Source organism: Sphaerodactylus townsendi, linkage group LG11 (assembly GCF_021028975.2).
Source record: "Sphaerodactylus townsendi isolate TG3544 linkage group LG11, MPM_Stown_v2.3, whole genome shotgun sequence".
In the NCBI taxonomy this organism is placed as follows: domain Eukaryota; kingdom Metazoa; phylum Chordata; class Lepidosauria; order Squamata; family Sphaerodactylidae; genus Sphaerodactylus; species Sphaerodactylus townsendi.
In genome coordinates, this window is record NC_059435.1 from 28,075,073 (window position 1) to 28,091,999 (window position 16,927).

At 43.5% G+C, this 16,927-nt stretch overlaps 1 protein-coding gene across 4 annotated transcripts in view; it reads right to left on the reverse strand.

Moving 5' to 3' along the window:
• FYCO1 (FYVE and coiled-coil domain autophagy adaptor 1) overlaps positions 1 to 16,927 on the reverse strand; it is a 59,825-nt gene that overhangs the window by 27,539 nt on the left and 15,359 nt on the right. For all 4 annotated transcript variants that reach the window (XM_048511141.1, XM_048511138.1, XM_048511139.1 and 1 more), the window contains 6 exons: positions 15,115 to 15,258; positions 13,986 to 14,079; positions 8,775 to 11,318; positions 5,426 to 5,518; positions 4,011 to 4,129; positions 934 to 1,101 (listed from right to left, as the gene is read on the reverse strand). In XM_048511141.1, the coding sequence (XP_048367098.1) occupies positions 934 to 1,101; positions 4,011 to 4,129; positions 5,426 to 5,518; positions 8,775 to 11,318; positions 13,986 to 14,079; positions 15,115 to 15,258 (3,162 nt within the window). The remainder of the gene's footprint in view (positions 1 to 933; positions 1,102 to 4,010; positions 4,130 to 5,425; positions 5,519 to 8,774; positions 11,319 to 13,985; positions 14,080 to 15,114; positions 15,259 to 16,927) is intronic.

Genomic DNA, 16,927 nt, shown 5'->3' on the forward strand with positions numbered 1-16,927 from the left:
CAAGCTGGGACATGCGGCAAAGTGCTGCAGATTGTTCTCAGCTTGCCTTTCATGTACCCATTATATTCAGTTCCATTGCAAACTGCAGGATGGGACATCAGTTACAGCACTGATAGGAAGTTACAAATAATTCTTTTCTACAACTAGATCTCTGCCTCCCTTTCTTTTTTTCTACAGGGTTCCTTTTTCTTTTCTCCTTCCGTCATTCCCCTCTCTTTTACTCTACCACTTCCCTAGCCATCCACTTTGCCATTCCCCACGGCATGCCTTTATTCTCCCCACATCATGTCCATCAGCACTGTTAAGACAGCATCCTTCACCTTTCCTGATCCTCACTTTCTCCCTTCCCCCCACCCTTCTTGTTCCTCCTTCCGTTTCCTTTTCCCCAAAGCATTCACTGTTCCCCTTCAGCAACGGAGTTCTCCACGTACTCATTCCCTTATCCTCTTCCCATTCTTTAAATCCCCTCAGACCATCACCCTGTTCTGCCCAGCATGTCCAGCACACCCTCACTGCCCCCTGGGATCTCAGCTGAAGTCGCATGGTGCAACTTCCCTTCATTGTTTTGGCATTCAATGTTACTGTGACCAAAAGGATGGCCAGATGCTTGTGAGGTTTGGGTGCCTGAGCAAATTCAGGCCATAACCCATCCCCGACTCATGCACAAACCACAGTACCCACCTCCCCTTTTAAATTTCTTTTTGTCACAAGAGGGGCTTGAAAGAGGAAAGATATTTTCTTCTGCCTGCCTGGGGGGTTCCTCCTGATACACAGGACATTGCCTATCCTTTGTTCCTGGTCTCACTCTATGGTTTTCATTATCTGTTTGGGAAACTGGACTTCGAAATCAGAGATAAATGGGAGATGCATGGAGACTTTCAAGGGAATCCATACTCTCCTCCAGTTTCTATGTAAAAAACCCACTCTACTAACCTGAGAAGTTCAATTAACCGTTCTTCAAGGAACTGCTTTGTTCTAGTAAGATCGTCTAGTTCAGCCAACAGCTTCTGGTCACTGCTGTCCCGTTCTGACCTCATCTTGCCAAGTTTCTCATAGTAATCCTGAATCTGCTCATTTGCCTTATTAACCTCCTCCTGGGCCCTGTTTAAATACAAATTAAGTTTTATTCAAGTTTTCCCTTGCATAGTAATAATGACAGAAATCACTTAGTAACAATGACAGAAAATTGACAGAAATGGTGACAAACACAGCTATTATCAATCCATGCTGTTGTCGAGTTGGATTTTAAAGACTTGAAATAACTAGCATTATGAAGCAATATAGAAGATGCATATGTAACTCATGGATGCAATGGCACTAGTTTACTGTATCAACCTGGAAAACAAAAATGTCAGTCAAGAAAGTGGAAGGGCTGAGCGATGCCTGAGAAGAGAGACAACTTAAGAATTCTATCTAGACCAGCCATGGGAAGGCCTTCATTCATGGAAATCTCTCCCCCCATTTTAATGCTGGATTTGCTCCATTGCATCTCTGCATCCAAACATCTTTCCCTCTTGCGTGTTTTGATCTAAGCAGAATTCTATGGAAATAGAATCAATGAGAATGCAGTCAACCATCACCAATCCATTAGGCCCTTGTTATCTTGGGTATGGTTACCAAATTATTTTCCTACAATTAATACTTAAATCAACATTAAAGGGATATTATGAGATTTCTGAAGTAAAAAAATCAATTTTAGTTTCCAAATCACCCAGTGAAAAAGGGGTCAGCACACTGAAACCAAAGGCAGCAGCTAACAATGAGGAAGGCACAACATTAATCTGAGAACAGGGTAGTTTCACAAGGGAAATGAGACACCGAGAAAAAGTCAGCATCAGTGAAGTGAGAAAAAAGAAACATTCATCCTGATATAGTTCATGGTTGCGAAATGTAGCATGCTGATTAAAACTGACCAGGTAATAGTCATGTGCTAGGAACTTAATAAAAGCCCAACTAGATTTGATCAAAGGACTGCCAGTCTACTACCCCGTTTCCCACGGTGGCCAATGAGATGCCTCCAGGAAGTCCATAGGAAGGGCATGAAGCCAACAGCCTACTCCAGATGTTCCCCTCTTCAGCATCTGGCACTCAGTCAATAGAACATGGACATCAATTAACCCCCTTGGTTCTCTCAAGTTGATTGAAATGCAGCAAAGATATTTAAAGGACTTGCACACTACTCAGAATTTCAATTGGGGGAAAGTATTAAATCTTACACTTCCAGACCATGCCATCAGCACATCTGATGGGAAATATCAAGTGGATCAATGCCATCAATTAAAGCCCATGCCCACTTGGTCATCTTAAAATTATGGAAGAAAAAAAGAGCAGCAAATGTGGACTTGCTTAATAACCAAAGTTTCCAGATAGTGTTAGCTAATGTTAAGATCTGTGCTGACTTTTTCAATCTCGTTCTGTTCAATTATACCATCCTAGATTATTTAATGCACGCGTCAGTGTATAATTCTGACCTGCGTAATTGGGACCAAGGGTGACATCTTAATTGATAAAAATATAATCCAAATTCTCTCTCTGGCATGGAGTAATAAAAATAGATCACCTCAGACCATCTTATCTGGTGGATATCTCACAAAGTAACACCAGAAAGGCACTAACATCATCATGTTTCCAATCAATGCTGACGGAGTACTTAGCCAGACGCTACTCTCAAAAACCACTGGAACAGTGTCTCTGTGTCCGTGAAAAGATCTACCTCACTATGTCTTGGATTGCCCTCTGTATGTAGAACGGAGGTTTAAATTTCTTTCCAGGATTTTAAATGGGATATAGTTTTATTCTGAATTCGATAAACTAAACTTTTTCTTTCAGACATTGTGCATCCTATGGGATAGCCCTGTTTGCACTGGCAGCCCCCATGATCAGAAACAAGGATGCATCAAGAAAGCAGCAGAAACAAGGATGCATCAAGAAAGCAGTTCCTGTTAGCATAACGTTGCACCGTTAAAAGTGTTTCAACACTTGTCTATTCAACTACTGAGAAGAATTTTAAGTGGCAGCCTTGTGATTGTTGATTTTCTACTTCTTTGTAACTTATATCGGGGGTTTTAATCTATTTTTTATTTTATACTCTATATTGGGAAGGCCTAAGACTATACAAGACTATACAATACAAAGCTGACAACAGGACATCATGTTCAGCCATACTATGGTTTCTGAGATTTCACAGAACTACCCACACACTTGCAAGATTGTTTTCACAACCTTTAAGGGTTGGAGACTTCAAACAACAAACTGGAAAGCAGTGATTCTCGAGGCAGTGAATACTGCACCCGATATTCTATTTTGTGTTCCTGTGGTATGACCACAGCATCTATGATAGAGGTTTTCCAGGACTATAAAACCCCTTATTCTTTCTTAGCCACCACAGACATCAACACCATGTAGGGAAGGAGCCAGTGGCGTATCTACCTAGGGACAAGGGGCACTCTTCTGGTCATGTGAGGGGCGCAAAATCAGCCCCCCACATGACCAGGAAGTCCTGCTGTCTCCTCGTTTTTGCGTGCCCCAACCCCTTCCTGATCCCCAAGCCCCACCCCCCGGCCTCAGTGCTTATAAAAGAAGGTCTCTGAGGCTGGGATTGAAGTCTCTTCTGGCCTGCCTGGAGGGGAGGTCAGAAGAGCCTGCTGGCTGCCGGCTGGGAGCCCAGCCGGCAGGGCGAGTCTGGGGGGGAGGTGGGCACCCTAGACCTTGCCCATGTCCATGGTGACGTGGGCGGGGTCGAGGGCAGTGGGGGTGGAGCCTGGGGGCATCAAGAGCAGGTGGGCAGAGGCTGGGGGGGCCTCCTGGACACAATTTGTTTCTGGGCGCCATTTACCCCTGGAACGCCTCTGGAAGGAGCTGAAGAATATTCATTCAATTCATTCAATTTGCAGTGTCCTGTATCCTGTTTATATTCTGTTTGTTTTGATGAAAAGCTTGATTTTTGCCATATGTACCAATTTACAATCACAGTCAAAGAACATTCAAATCATGCAAAGTCACAGTCTAACCTTTCCAGGTCTGCTTTCAATTGCTCCACCTCCTCCTCTTTTTTTTGCTTAGCAGTTTTGTATTCTGTCACTTGATCCATGGCAAGGTCTAGTTCGTGAATTAGGTCTCTTTTGATGGCCTTACAAAAGAAAAACAAACTGTAAGAACTGTCTAACAAGTGCTATTTGCTTTTTATTCAGAATATTATTTCATTATGAAGATAATTCAAGTTTACCAATAAACTAAGACATAACTCAGTTTCAGGGCACTCTTGGCAAGTTGAGGGCCTAAATACTGAGGGTCTAAAACACAAACCTTGTAGATGTTCCAAAAAACATAAGGTCTTCTCACATTTACCCAAAATAAGCGCAAAAATCCACATTAAAGTATCTGCTATATTGCAGTAGCCACTATTATTCGAAGTAATGATGCTATGGAACTCAAGGGACATTTGGGTAGTCAGAGCCCAAAATAATGGAAAGTCTGCATGAGTTTGTCAGTCTCTAACTCTCTACTGTTTTGGACTTCCATTGGAGTGGATCCTACCCCATCCTACTACTTCATGCCCAAAATATATTGACTGATTGATTAAAATATGTATATCCACCTTTCCTTTCAGCTCATGGGTGAAGCCTTCCTCCATCTAAGAAGTCTTTGGGAGAAGAACCACTGAAATTGTTGGAAGACTCCCTAGGTTAGAGAAAAGCTAGTTGGAGACTGGTTACATTCCCTACATTATGAACAGAGAAGGGGGATCAACCGTACCCCCAGGGTAGTCTGGGTGTGCATGATGAGCCAACCCTGTGAGATGTGAGATGCAAAGTTCTATGCAACTTGCAAAGACTCTTTACAGGACAAAGACTACGTTTAGCACCCTTAGACCAGCAGGGCACCTATGACAGAAGTTATTTAAACATCCTGAACCCCAAATTGTGACTTACACTACTTGCAATTTTAAAAAGTGGTTTATGCTCAGGTGTGAGAAATTTTCACGTGGGAAGTCAGGGGATAACAGCATGCATTCCATGGAAGAGTGTGAGGCTGAGGAGGCCAAGACAGGAACAGACTCAAGGTCACCCAGGGAAGAACATAAGGCTGAATACAGAGTGTAACCTGGATTTTTCTGGTCTAGTCAAATACTCTAACTACTTTAACCCACTGGATCTTGCCGCAAAACACTTCTAAGATGAAAACTCTGAAGACGTAGTCAAGAACAAGTGCAGAACGAGGGCATAGACTTCCATATTTTTTGTCTGGTGTTCTCAGGTCCTGCATTAAGCTTCCTCATCTATGGCTGCTGTTGGATATGATTGCTGAAGCACATGACCAGGCTCAAAGAGAGAAAGAGAGCTGTGCCAGATGGTCTGCTTGCTTTAGAGTGTCAAATTTAAATGGTTGTTGACACGTTCTTCTTGTATCGGGGTCAAGGGCTAACCTGCAAGTCTTTGAGTGCCTCTTCCGCAGCATCTGCTCGCCGGCTGGGCTCTTCAACTTGCCGCTTTAAGTTTTCACATTCTTCACTGATGGCCTGAAAGGATCCATTAAACGCTAATTAGCAATTATCATTTTAAAACAGGCGTTCTCATTTCCACTGTAAAAATTATTAATCTGCTGAAATGTCATATTGGGTCTGTGTGTGTGTGAAGAGGCAATGCTGTAAATCTGAGTGCAAGTATTGGAACCAAGTATAACAAAGAGTAAATAAACAAACGGAGGCCTCCAAAAGACTGACATACTTTATAACTGTTCCTTTACCAAGATTTCTGAGGTTGTCTTCAATGGAAACTGGAATTCAGTGGACTAGTTCAGATGATCATACCAGTTACACATGAGGGAAGTGGGATCAGGGCCTCTCTTCTCACCTTGCTTAAAGTAGGCCCTCTTCTTGTCTCTGGGACTATCCACCCCCACCTGTACAGACACAGTTCGAATAAAAGCTAAGTAGACCCAAATTATGTGGCCAGTTTTGGTAGACTTTATGCAGGGTACCAGTGATCACTGGATAACTTGCATGTGTGGAGCTCAGATATGGAACAGAAGGCTACCCGGTTCCCCTACAATTCTTAAACTGTAAGTTTGTGTAGACCAGTCCACTGGCACCACACCTAAAATAATTTTGTCCTACTTGAGGAAAACCATTTCGGTGGACAAACAGTCGAGAAACACCTGATTTGCTTTGTTGAGCAGGAATCATACTATGTTTTGGTTATGTTTTATGCTATTCTAACCAACATTTCAAAATGGAAGTAGCCTGGTACAATAAGATTCACAAATCAGTGAAGACAATAAATAAAAAAAAAATAAGCCACATAAAGAAGGGAGGAAAGGTAGAAACATGGAGAAGGAAGGTACCCCTGGGCCCACCGGCCTGGAAGAAAATTCCTCCCTGATCCCAAAGTGGTGATTGGCATTGTTGTGGGCATATAAGAAAAGGCCACAAGAGCTGGGCGCTGGCACATCCCTTCCTGCTCTCCCTCTCACGATCAGTTTATAGTGAGGATATTGTAACCTGTCAGAAACTGATGAGGAAGTAAAACTCAGGGGAATCCTAATAGCAAGGATAAAGTAACTGTTTTAGTTCTTACGTGAGTAGCTCTGATGGATCAAGCCAATGGCCCATCCAGGGCAGAATTCTGATTCTGGTACTGTCCAGCCAGGTCTGTAGCTACAAGGACATGTGGGGCTGGCAGTCCCTTCCCCACAAATATAGTCTCCCCGCTCTGAATTCTCAGCATTCGCTTTAAAGAAAGGTTTCTATCCTTGTACAAACAGCCCCCCCTCCCCACCCCCAGATGTAGCAAAGGATAGGGAGGGAAAGGAAACAGCCAAGAGAGTTAACCTCTTAGCAACTGAGCTTAATTTTCTTATGCCTTTTCCCATTACTTGTTCTCCTTTGCTCCTTTCCCTCTTTTTTCTTTGCCTTCTCTTCCCCTACATGTTAGCGGTAGCAAGTAACAGCATTTGGCCAAAAATCTGAGACTTATTCTATTCTCAGGATTCCCTGCTCTGTTTGCAGAGAAGAAACTGCTGTTAGAATTGTCAGGCCACCAAAAGGGGAGCAGCGGGAAGAAAAAACAAGCACCCTGGCTCACCTGACCTGGCGCCTGTCCATTCCTTACAAATTGTCTTGCGTGCCTGATGATGCAGTCTGAGCATGTGCAGAATGCCTTTTTACACACCCAAAATAACCCCTGCAAAGCCACCGTGCATTCCCACAAAGGACTAAAAGAAAGCATAATTGAGCCACACTAGCCGGTCTCAAGATATACAAAGAGCTACTGCGCTGTACAGAGCCTAACAACGGAAGGAAAATAATATACAGGCAGCCTTAAACTCTATCACCTCTCATGACATAAAAAAGGACGAGGAGAGGGTCTAAGCAAAATAAATCTGAGTAGTTAAATAGAAGATATCCTATTTCCAAAGCCATGGTTGTAAATGGTAGGCAGAATACTCCTGGATGTAGGGACAGAAGGAGAGACAGTGAAACAGACAGACCAATGTCTGGTATGAGGGGATGAGTTTCTAGGTTGGAGGAAATAACGTGAAGGCAGAAAGAACTCCTGGCTTCTTCTATTTTGATCATCCAATATCAGAATTACCCTGTTTCCCGAAAATAAGCCCTACCCCGAAAATAAGCCCTAGCATGATTTTTCAGGATTTTTGGAGGATGCTTGAAATATAAGCCCTACTCCAAAAATAAGCCCTAGTTACAGATTCCCCAGTGCACTTGATCTGGTCATGTGGGGGGGCACAAAATCATGGGGGGAAAAATACATCTCCTGAAAATAAGCCCTAATGCATCTTTTGAAGCAAAAAATATTATAAGACCCTGTCTTATTTTTGGGGAAACATGGTACACCTTTCTGAGTTCACTGAATCAGTGGCCTTGGAAAGGGGTACTGTGAAACGCTGGCTAAGAGTAACATATCAGTGACACAGGACCATCTGTCCTGCTTTCGAACTTTACCCTACATATCTCCTCCTACAGATTTCCTCAGGCTTATATCCTGAAAAATCTTCAGGCAAATGACTTAAACCCACACGTATTCACAGTATTGCTAAGAGCAAATGCGTATATCACACTATAGGTTTACAATTGCTTCACAAACCCCCCAAGAAAGATTTTACATGTCTTAAGTTTATAAATTTTGGTTTTGTGGTCCTCCCGTACAATTGCTAGCCTTTTGAAAATGTTAAAGAGAAATCTCTGGAAAAAGAGGAGCTAAACCACAGACCAAAGTATGGTTCTTCCCTCAACTGAAATCCCAGTTTCAGGTTATTCAAAATGGTGCTTTTCCGCTTCTACACTAATGTTCCTCCACCAACACATTAGAGGCCTCTCAGTTCCTTAAACACAGCTGGATTGAAACATTGTTTACTGACAATACTGTGGTTGCAGTTTCATGCTTGTGAAGTGTGAAAAAAAAAATTCCCCGTAATTCCCTGAGTTTCTATGGCACATCTGTGAAAGAAGTAACCCTCAGCTTTCGGCAAACAGTGTTCATCAAGAGAACATTCTCTAATTTTTTTGTTTTTCAAAACACCAGCTTTTGTCCGGCCTTTGTGCTCTTCTACCCACGGTGCTGTCCTCCAGCGAAAAGTGCCTCTTGCAAACTGAGGAAGTCTCCTCATGACAGCTGAGCAGAAGGGTGGGACAAAAGCCAATGCTTTAAAGCCAGTGCTTTAAAAATGATATGCTGAACAGCATTTTGGAATAGTCACAATGATGGTGCCCACTGAAACAACCGTTACATCATGAAAGGATGAGATTGTTCCTTTACCTTAAATTTTGTCTCATAATTTATAATTTCTGTGCTCAGCTGAAATTTCACTGCAGAAAGCTCCTCTTTCCTGCTCTCTTGCAAACTCTGGGCCTGTTGCTCCGCCATCTCCAGCTGAGTTTGCAGGGTAGGCACAGCCGCCGCGCAGCTCTTCCATTCCTCGAGTTTCTCTTGGAGCTCTTGGTTCTCCCGGCTGAGCCTTGAAAGGTCGAGCTGCAGAGTCTCTCGTTCTTTGGCTACCATTGCTTCGGCAGCCTGGAGTTTACCAGTGACACAAGACAGCTTTTCTTCAGCTTCTGACTTTTCGGATGTTAGGGTGCAGATCTGAATGCCGAGTTCAGCCATTTCGGTGTTGGTCCTGTGGAGAAGCTCCTTGATTTCCATGTTCTCCGCGTTAAACGCTTCCAAACACTGCTTGGCCTTAGACAATTCCTCGGTGAGGCCCAGCAAGTTCTTCTCCAGCTCGGCCTTTTGGTGGGCTCCCTTGTCCCTCTCGTCTTTCAGCATTTCCTCTCGATTTCGGCACTCCAGCAGCTCCTGCACGTGGGTTCTGTTAAGGAGTTCATTTTGCTCTTTCAGCTGCTGGGCCAATGCCTTTTGCTCACTCAGAAGAGTCTCTCCAACATCCAGCCTGCCTTGCAGCGTCTGCTTCTCTGCAGTCGCTTGCTGAAGCCTGGCATGAAGGTCCATACGTTCAGCCTGGAGCCTCAACACCTCTGCTTGGTTGATTCGAAGCTGCTCCTCAGAAAGAGCCAGCCTCACCTTCAGGTCTTTGGCTTCTTTCTCCTCACAGGCCGCTTCTTCCAGACCCAGCCTCGCAGAAGTGGCAGAATCAGTCTGAGGGACGGAAGTTTTTTCCATAGCTGCCTTTTCTGCCTCAAGGGCATCTGCTTTTCTTTTGTACCTCTCTGCCTCTTCTTGATGCAGCTTGAGCTGGCTCTCCAAGTCTTGCAAAACATCATCCTTCTCCTTCAGCTGCAGCCGGAGAGACTCCTTATAGTGTTTTAAGGAGGCCAACCCCTTTTCCATTTTCAGGCCTTGCTCTTTGGTATTATCTTGCTCTGCTTGCAGCACAGCCAAGGTCTTCTTGATTGTTTCTTCTCTCTCTATCAGTTTTTGGTAATCGGACTCCATGTTGTGCAACTTTTCTTGCAGAACTTGGTTTTGTTTAGTGGCATTCTGCAGGTTTTCAGCCAGCTGCCTGTTCTGTTCTCGGATTTTCTTTTCCTTTTCGTCTACAGACACCACGGCATCATATATCTCACCTCGCAGCTCTTTCTCAGAAGCTGTCAGTTTGGCAAACTCAGCCTCCAATGAAGATTTAGAAGTGTCCAACTCCTTTTGTCTGTCTTCTAACTGCTGATTGGTCTGTTTCAGCTTCTTGTTTTCCTCACAGGCGTCTGCCCATGAGGAATTTTGCTGCTTTGCCTTCGTCTCCATGCTTTCTATTGTTTGGACGAGAAAGGTTCCGTCAGAAATGAGTTCTGTTTTTTGCTCCTCTAATTCTGCCACATATTCACTTAGGTGGGATAGGCGGTTTTCCAGCAGCTCAAGTTGTTCCGTCAAGTTCTTTGCTTCCTGTTCCATGGTCGTTCTCCTACAGGTGAAGTCCTCCTCAAGTCTCTCTCTCTCTTTCCTTTCCTCCTCAAGATTTTTTTCCAAGGACTTTACCTGAGCTAATGAATTTTCCAGTTGCATCTGAAGGTTTGCGATCTCTGTGCCTTCTGCTGCCGGCTCCTTCTCAAGGTCAACCTTCTCCTTTGCTCCTGTTCCCGGCATGCTGTTCAGTTTTGACTCGAGCTCCTTCTGCACCTCCTCTTTCAGGCTCAGTTGCTCTTCCACGATTTTAAGATGAGCAAGGTGTTCTCTGTACAGCTGCTGAATGTCAGCTTTCTCCTGTTCCACTCTGTGAAGCTTATCCAGTAACTCCTCAGTCTTCAGCATGGACTCTTTTTGCCTGGCAGCCTGCTGACTTCTCTCATCCAGAAACGCACTATTTTGGGAAATGAGCTCTTCGTTCTTCTGCTCTGCTGACTTCAGTTTGGTCGTCAGCTCACTGATCGAGGCCTCCTTTGTGCGGACTGCAGTCCTGACGCTCTCCAGCTCCTTGTTCAAAAGAAGCAGCTTGGAGTCAGAGTCCTTTTTAGTGGATGCCAGTTCCTCGAGTCTTGCAGAGTATTCTTTTTGCTTTTCCTGGGAATTCAGTTCCAAGGCCCGCAAGCACTTTTGCAGGTCTTGGACAGTGTCCTGAGTGCAGTGAGAGATTTCACGTTGTTTCTCGAGCTCTACCAGCATTTTCGTCAGCCTGGAGTTCTCTTGGCTGAGGCTGCTGACCTTTTCCCTCTCAGCCTGTGTTTGCCCTTTCTCAAGGCTGACGGCTGCTTGGAGCTCCCGGTTTTCCTTCTCCACGTGCTGGATCCGATCCTGAAGCTCCTTCTGCTGCAGCAACGCCTGATCAAGCTCTGCACGCATCTCGTCAAGGCCCTCGAGGGGTTCTGTGTTTACAAAGTTATTCCCGTTAGGACTGGAAGGCATCTCTGGGGTCTAAGAGGAATAAGAGGAAAATCAAAGGCTTGAGTTACAAGGATAACATTGTTCAGAGCTATACTTTCCAAAAATCATGGATCAGCTAATAAAGAATCTCTGTTTAACTATCTGGAAAATCCCCACAGCATTCAGGTAAAGTGAGCATGAGACACCTAGGACTTTGACATAGGGTCCCATCAATATAGAACTAAACAGGGAATACACAATGAGCTCAGATACCTATGAAACTCACATAACCAATCAAAATGCGTGCACAGAGGTAAATTCCATTTTTTCTTCCACCTAATTTCCCCTTCTTAAAAATCCAACGGACAAATTGTACAATGCTATAAACACCTTACAGACTAACTTATCGCAATTTATGATAATAATTGCCCGAGAATGGGCAGAAAGAGGCCAATGATGCCAGCTCTGTGTTGGCAGCCTGCAGCCTGGAATGAGAAAGGGTCCCACAGCCCAGGTGGCATCAGGTGGCCACAGCTGGCCTGGGAGAGGGTGTGGAGTTCCAGGTGAGCCTAACTATGCAGGTTGTCCTTCCCCTGTATTACTTAGCCAGGCAGCTGCTGGGTCCTTCCACTCATTCAGCTCCAGGTCTATTTTGGTTCATTTGCCTCTGTCCTCCGTTTTTTGTCATGGCTGGGTTGGAGGTTTGGGCACCGGGACTGCTCCATTAGTGGCGGGAGGCTGTGCCTGCAAGCCTGCCCCCCATTTTGGGGACTCCTTTACAGGGTCGGGGTGGGTGGGTAGAGATATTCAGCAGCATGCCTGGTTCATGGGCTGTCACCACCAGGTCACAAGCACATTAGTTTGTGAGTTCCTGCAGCTTGCTACTCTGCACTTTCTCACCCAGCAAGCGGACTGTGGGGTGTGGTATATCAGATGGCAAAGGGCCACCCAATGCTGGATCCATCCCTATGCTGCTCTGATGCTTCTGCAACTTTGTTCATTAAAGCTGTGGTCTATTTCTCCTCAAGCTGTTGTGTGTGATGTATTGATTCTTCCCTTGCCCTGCTCCTTTCCCTGCCCCCGGGTCTGCAATGTATAGGGAACATGGGTGGGCCATCGGGCACCTTGCCCATTGATGACGGTTGTGTAAGAAATCCAAATAGTCTGGGGAACTGATAAGAGAATGTTATCTTTACAATGCGGAAAACTACCTTAACCTTTGACTCTCAGATCTGTCCACTGACTTAAGTTAGTTCCTAGAAAGCAAGAAATACTATTGTTCTGAACATTGCTAGCTGTAAGGTTGGTTTTTGCAAAAATATCAGAATGTGCCAGATACTTCTAGTTTCGAATATATTTTTTTGCCATCAAGTCACATTGACTTATGGTGATCCCTAGTGGGGTTTCAAGGCAAGGGACATTCAGAGGTGGTTTGCCACAGCCTGTCTCCTTGCCACAACCCTGGTATTCCTTGAAGGTCTCCCATCCAAATACGTGCCAGGGTTGACTCTGCTCAGCTTGTGAGATCTGACAAGATCAGGCTAGTCTGAACTATTCATGTGAGGGCATTTCAAAGGATAACTTGCCAATAATGTACTTGACAAGTACAGAATAAGATTATTATTTAAATCCATGAAAAAGGAGAATATCAGAACTCTGGCATGAAAGCTAGGAACGGTTCATGACATTTCAGAACACTAAATTATCCAGTCTTTTCTCTTTGTTATAGGGAATTCTATTTCCCACAGGTTATGTACATATAATATATGTTGTATCAGAGTATGTGGTGTGTGTGAATTGAAACAGTGCAAACAATGAGTCATAAAGAAATGACATAGACAAGATGAAAATTTAATAGAATAAAGAAAAGGATGAAAGAATATTATATAAACAAAGTTACACTGAAGGATACCCCCATGAGCAGTTACACCCTTCTAAATCTACAGAAGCCAACAGGCTGAGAGGGAGTAACTCTGATTAGTATTGCACTGTAACTCAGGCTCATTCTGCACATGCAGAATAATGCACTTTCAAACTGCTTTCAGTACTCTTTGAAGCTGTGCGGAATAGTAAAATCCACTTGCAAACAGTTGTGAAAGTGGTTTGAAAACGCGTTATTTTGCGTGTGCGGAAGGGGCCTGAGTCATCCCAAGAACTCTTCTCTGTGAATAAGGCCCATTGGATAGGCCTGGGGAGGATCCTGAGTAGACATGTTGAGAATTGCTTTCTTAATATATTATGCCTGTAGCTAGCTGATCACCTGTTTTGAAAGGATTATAAATATATGTGCATTTAACTGAAAAAAAAATCTGATGGTATGCATAAGGGTCAGGACAGAACAATGCTGCTGTTCTAAAGAAGTATTATTAGTACTTAGAACATTCACACTGAATGCCACAAAACCACTCAAGGCAGCTCACAGGAAGACTAACACACCAATGCAACATCACAGCTAAGCAGAAAAAAACTGATAAAAGCAGATAAAAATCCAACCACCAAAACCAAGATGTTAAGAAGCAGTAGGCAAAAATACTGCGGTAAAACCTAAGACATTCAGAAAGACCAGAGTCATAAGCTACACATACTTGAAAGTGGAAATCATGCCCCCAAACCCAGGCAGGACTTTACCTAATGTGGGCATAATCAGGAAGGACGAGTGCTCATTTTTCGCACGTGCATTCGTCGGTTGCGCATGCACTCGTGTGTAAACACAATTACCTGTAAGTAGCTGCTCACCAAACTACTCATGCTTGAACTGCGGCTTGGAGGCTTCCACAGGTAGGCAGAGGAGCCATATGAAGACAAAGTCCTCCTGAAAACAGAAGGCAAAAGGTACAAATAATCCCAGAGTAGCAGCGGTGATTCAGTCTATGCTGGTTTCTTCTTGGTGACTGAGGCTACTGCAGGATCACTGTGAACCATCCAGTCAATATAGGTGATTCCCCACTTCAGTTGAGAAGGCTCAGGCAAGGTGCCTTGCTCTGCAGCACCCAACTACAGTTGTGAAATCTGATGGGTCAGATGCCTTTATAAAATGGTACTCTATAAAACTGGAATGTACCACACAAAATAGGGACGTCAAAAGCACACTAAACCAGTGCTCTGGTTTAGCATTTTTTTGACTTATTGCTACGTTCTAACATAACTTTTAAGGTTACTTGAGATAACTTTTTAACTGGATACCATTCACAAGAACAGAGGGATAGAAAGAAGCTCTCTAAGGGCTATCTCTTAAAGCATGCCAAAATCTGAGGATTCTCATCAAACATAAGCACCCTACTGGATCAGACCAGTGTTCCATCAGGAATAGCATCATGTTTAACCAACTGCCCTGGAGGGTCAACAACATGGACTCAGAGGCCAGAGCATACTTCTGGTGTTGCCTTCTAGGGATTTACTCACTCTGGACATGATTATTGCTTTCTAGTCAGAATAGCTAGTAACCATTTATGGACCTGTCCTCCCTGAATCTTACCATGCCATGCCTCTGAAGATGCCAGCCACAGATGTGGGTGAAACTTTAGGAGCAAAAACTACTAGACCACGGCCACACAGCCAAGAAAACCCACACCAGCCAACTCCTCTTATGTTCAACCCCTTAATCATCTTGGTTGCTCTCTTCCATATTCTTCCCAGCTTTGCATTATCATTTTGTGATACAGCAACCAGAACTGTACCCAGTACTCCAAAAGAGGCCATGCCATAGTTCTACCAGCCTTATCCAGTTACCAATTTATGAGTTTTAACGTAGTACAAAAAGACCATGCTTGATTTAAAAATACAGGTTATAAAATACAGGTTTCTAATTTAGACAAGGAGTACTTTAGACCTAACTATTTTATATTACCTGGCAAAGGTGGGCCATGCTGTGTCTAAGTCGTAGCCTCTAGATGCCAGGTCAAACTGAACCTCAGTTAGTTCGTAGAGATGCCCAACAATATCAGAACTCAGTTTAGCATTCAGGAAAGGACTTCTTGCATAGTACCAGTCACTAAAGACACAAAGATGGACATCATGATTAATAAGCAAAAAGCAGACAATGGCTAAACTTCAGCTAAAAATTACCACCATCGTTCCTTCTTCATTCTGATTGTGGAACAAAATGGGGTATAGGCTTGGGGCCCACCTAACATTTCCACTAACAGGGGATGGTTTTCATTTGTTCCCCCTGGAAGAGCCCAAACTTTTAAAAAGTATGCAGTTTCAATGGGATTGCAATCTTTCTATCTCGTCCAAGCAGACATTTGAAATAAAACCAATTTCTCTAAAGAGCACACAGACAACAACAGTTAGCAGCCACTGATCTCTACTGAAAACGATGGAAGAGGACTTAGACTAATTTTTGCTGGGCTGATGTCCACTGCCTTTTCAACTGTTTCTTGTACGCTCTGGAAAGGGAGCATACTGCAGCAGAGGTTAGAATCTTTCAAAGTAACAAAGAAACTGAAAAGTGAAAGTTCATAATATGCCCCAGAAAGTTCATAATATGCCCCAGAGGGGAAGAACGGAGAACACTAGTTATAGATTTATAGATTTAGCAAGTAAAAGTTGTGCAGCACCATCACAATGACACAGTAGTGAGAGCCAGTGTGATGCGGTGGTTGCAGAGTCAGACTAGGGTTCGAATTGGCAGTCTGCTATTCAACTTGCTGGGTGACCTTGGGTCAGTCACTCTCTCCCCCATAAGGGAAGCATTCCCTTTAAAGCACATGGAAACTAAGGCCCCTTCCACATATGCAGAATAAAGTACTTTCAATCCACTTTCAATGCACTTTGTAGCTGGATTTTACTGTGCGCAATAGCAAAATTCACTTTCAAGCAATTGTGAAAGTGGACTGGAAGTGCATTATTCTGCATGTGCGGAAGGGGCCTTAGAGTCTCTTTGTCTATTCCAAAGCAATGCATTAAGCAGTAAACCACAGGGCTAAACTGACATGATTATTCTTTCCTATGTCCACATCTACATGTTATCACTCCTCTGACTGAACAAAATTTAAAAGTTTGTTTATTCCTGGTGTCAAACAAAAGCCTTGTATCCCAGTCAAAGACTACTCATGTTATTTTCTAATATTTTTACTTAAAACCACTCTAGTCACTCTTGAAATGATTAAATATGACAGAGGCACGATAACACAAAATACCTGCATCTCAATGTAATCAGAAACACAAAAACATACATATAATCTCTCATCTATCTTAAATTTAAAAGATAAAATACCATTTTTGAGATTCTCTCTAAAGCAATTTCAGAAAGATTAGATAGTGTCAGGGGCCCACATTGTGAAATCCAGGAGCGCTTTGAGTGTTCCCATCTTACACAAGTTCAGTAATCTGAAATTCATATGACTCTGTCAAAATGTTCCCTCTGACAGCATGATGTAAGCACCTCTAAGTTTAGAATTAACTTTCCTATAGAAATCATTGCTGCTAACCCATTTTCTCTCTGTTCTGCATATTGTAAGATTTAGTTCTGGACACACAGCCATTATTCACATATTTTCTCAAAGATGTAATATAAGGAACATTACTGAAAGGGTAAGAAGTAAATCTGTTCTACTGTTCAAAAATTTATCCATTAACAGTCAGGAACAGTGATAACATACTGTCAGCTAAATTTACCTCACGTTTTGCCCCTGTGCCATTTTCTCCCCCTATGCCCC